Below are 1,481 nucleotides of genomic sequence, written 5' to 3'. Positions count from 1 at the left end.
GACCTTGCATTCCTCATGATCCTGAAAACAAATTCTTTAGAATGATTGGCTATTTCTTTCCTCCATTAAGTGCTGCCTCTATTTCTAATCAATATGTAAACCAACTTTAAATAAAAAATTAATGCACCCTGATCAGCATGTCTTTCAAAAGAATTAATTTAATTTACATTTCTTCACAGTTAGGGGTTACAGAACACTCTTCAGAATTTAAGATTTGCTCAGCAAGGATGTGGTAACATGGGTAATGTGTATTATACAGATATTTGCATTTTCAATTACCTAACAGCATTCTACTCCTACCAGTATTTACCTATGGTAAAATCAGATTTTGTTTTGTTTTCATTGAGGTTTTTTCCCAATTAGCTTTTTGAAAGCAGTTTTCACATCCTTATTCCGCAAACTGTATATAAAAGGATTCAACATGGGGATGATAATAGTGTAGAACACAGAGGCCCACTTGTCTTGGTCCAGGGAGTAGCTGGATGTGGGTCGCAGGTACATAAACATGACTGTGCCATAGAAAAGAGTGACACCAGTAAGGTGAGACCCACAGGTGGAGAAAGCCTTAAGACGGCCTTCAGCTGAGCGCATTCTGATGATTGCAATAAGGATAAAGGAATAGGAGACAAAGATGATGAGGATAGTGCTGAATTCAATGAAGCCACATAAACTGAAAAGCAAGATCTCACTGATGTAGGTGTCTGAGCAAGAGAGGGCCAAGAGTGGTGGGATTTCACAGAAGAAATGGTTTATGATATTGGAGCCACAGTAACTCAGGCTGAAGGTGAGCGAAGTGTGGGCTACTAAACTTACTATGCCAGCCAGGTATGAGCCTAGCATGAGTGTCAGGCAGACCCGCTTGGACATGAGAGTGCTATAGCGGAGGGGTCGGCAGATGGCCACAAAGCGGTCATAAGCCATGGCAGCCAGGACATAGCACTCAGCATCCACAAAACCTACGAAGAAAGCAAACTGGGTGGCACAGCTGGAGAAGGAGATAACTTTGTACTTTGTTAGGAAGTCAGCCAGCATCCTGGGGGCAATGGCTGAGGAGTAGCCCAGGTCAACAAGGGAGAGGTTGCAGAGGAAAAAATACATGGGTGTATGAAGCTGAGTGTCTGTTATGATAAGGATAATCATACCGACATTCCCCACTACATTGACTAGGTAGACGACGAGGAAGACCACGAAGAAGATGATCTGCAGCTGAGGGTCCTGAGTGATGCCCATAAAGATAAACTCAGTCACCATCGAGTGGTTTTCTTGATCCATCACTTCAATTGCATGTGTATCTAGATTTGGCTTACTGCTGTGTAGTAAATTTCCCTGTCACTGGAAATATTCAAACTAAAGAAAAGCTGTCATATGCCAGGGATGTTGTAAAAATATGTATTTCTATAATAAACGACGAAAAATGCTTTGTTTTGAGTGATTCTTAAAAATCCTTTTAGTATTTAAATTTTTTTTTTTTTTGTCGTTTT

General features: G+C 40.8%; 1 protein-coding gene across 1 annotated transcript; it reads right to left on the bottom strand.

Annotated features, from left to right (window-relative positions):
• Positions 1 to 339: 339 nt before the first annotated feature.
• On the bottom strand, positions 340 to 1,272 carry LOC134377251 (olfactory receptor 5AR1). Its single transcript, XM_063095886.1, has one exon. The coding sequence runs from the start codon at positions 1,270 to 1,272 to the stop codon at positions 340 to 342; it is 933 nt and encodes a 310-aa protein (XP_062951956.1).
• Positions 1,273 to 1,481: the final 209 nt, after the last annotated feature.

The sequence above is a fragment of the Cynocephalus volans genome, chromosome 4, assembly GCF_027409185.1.
Source record: "Cynocephalus volans isolate mCynVol1 chromosome 4, mCynVol1.pri, whole genome shotgun sequence".
Classification (NCBI taxonomy): Eukaryota; Metazoa; Chordata; class Mammalia; order Dermoptera; family Cynocephalidae; genus Cynocephalus; species Cynocephalus volans.
This window is presented reverse-complemented; position numbering and strand designations above follow the sequence as displayed.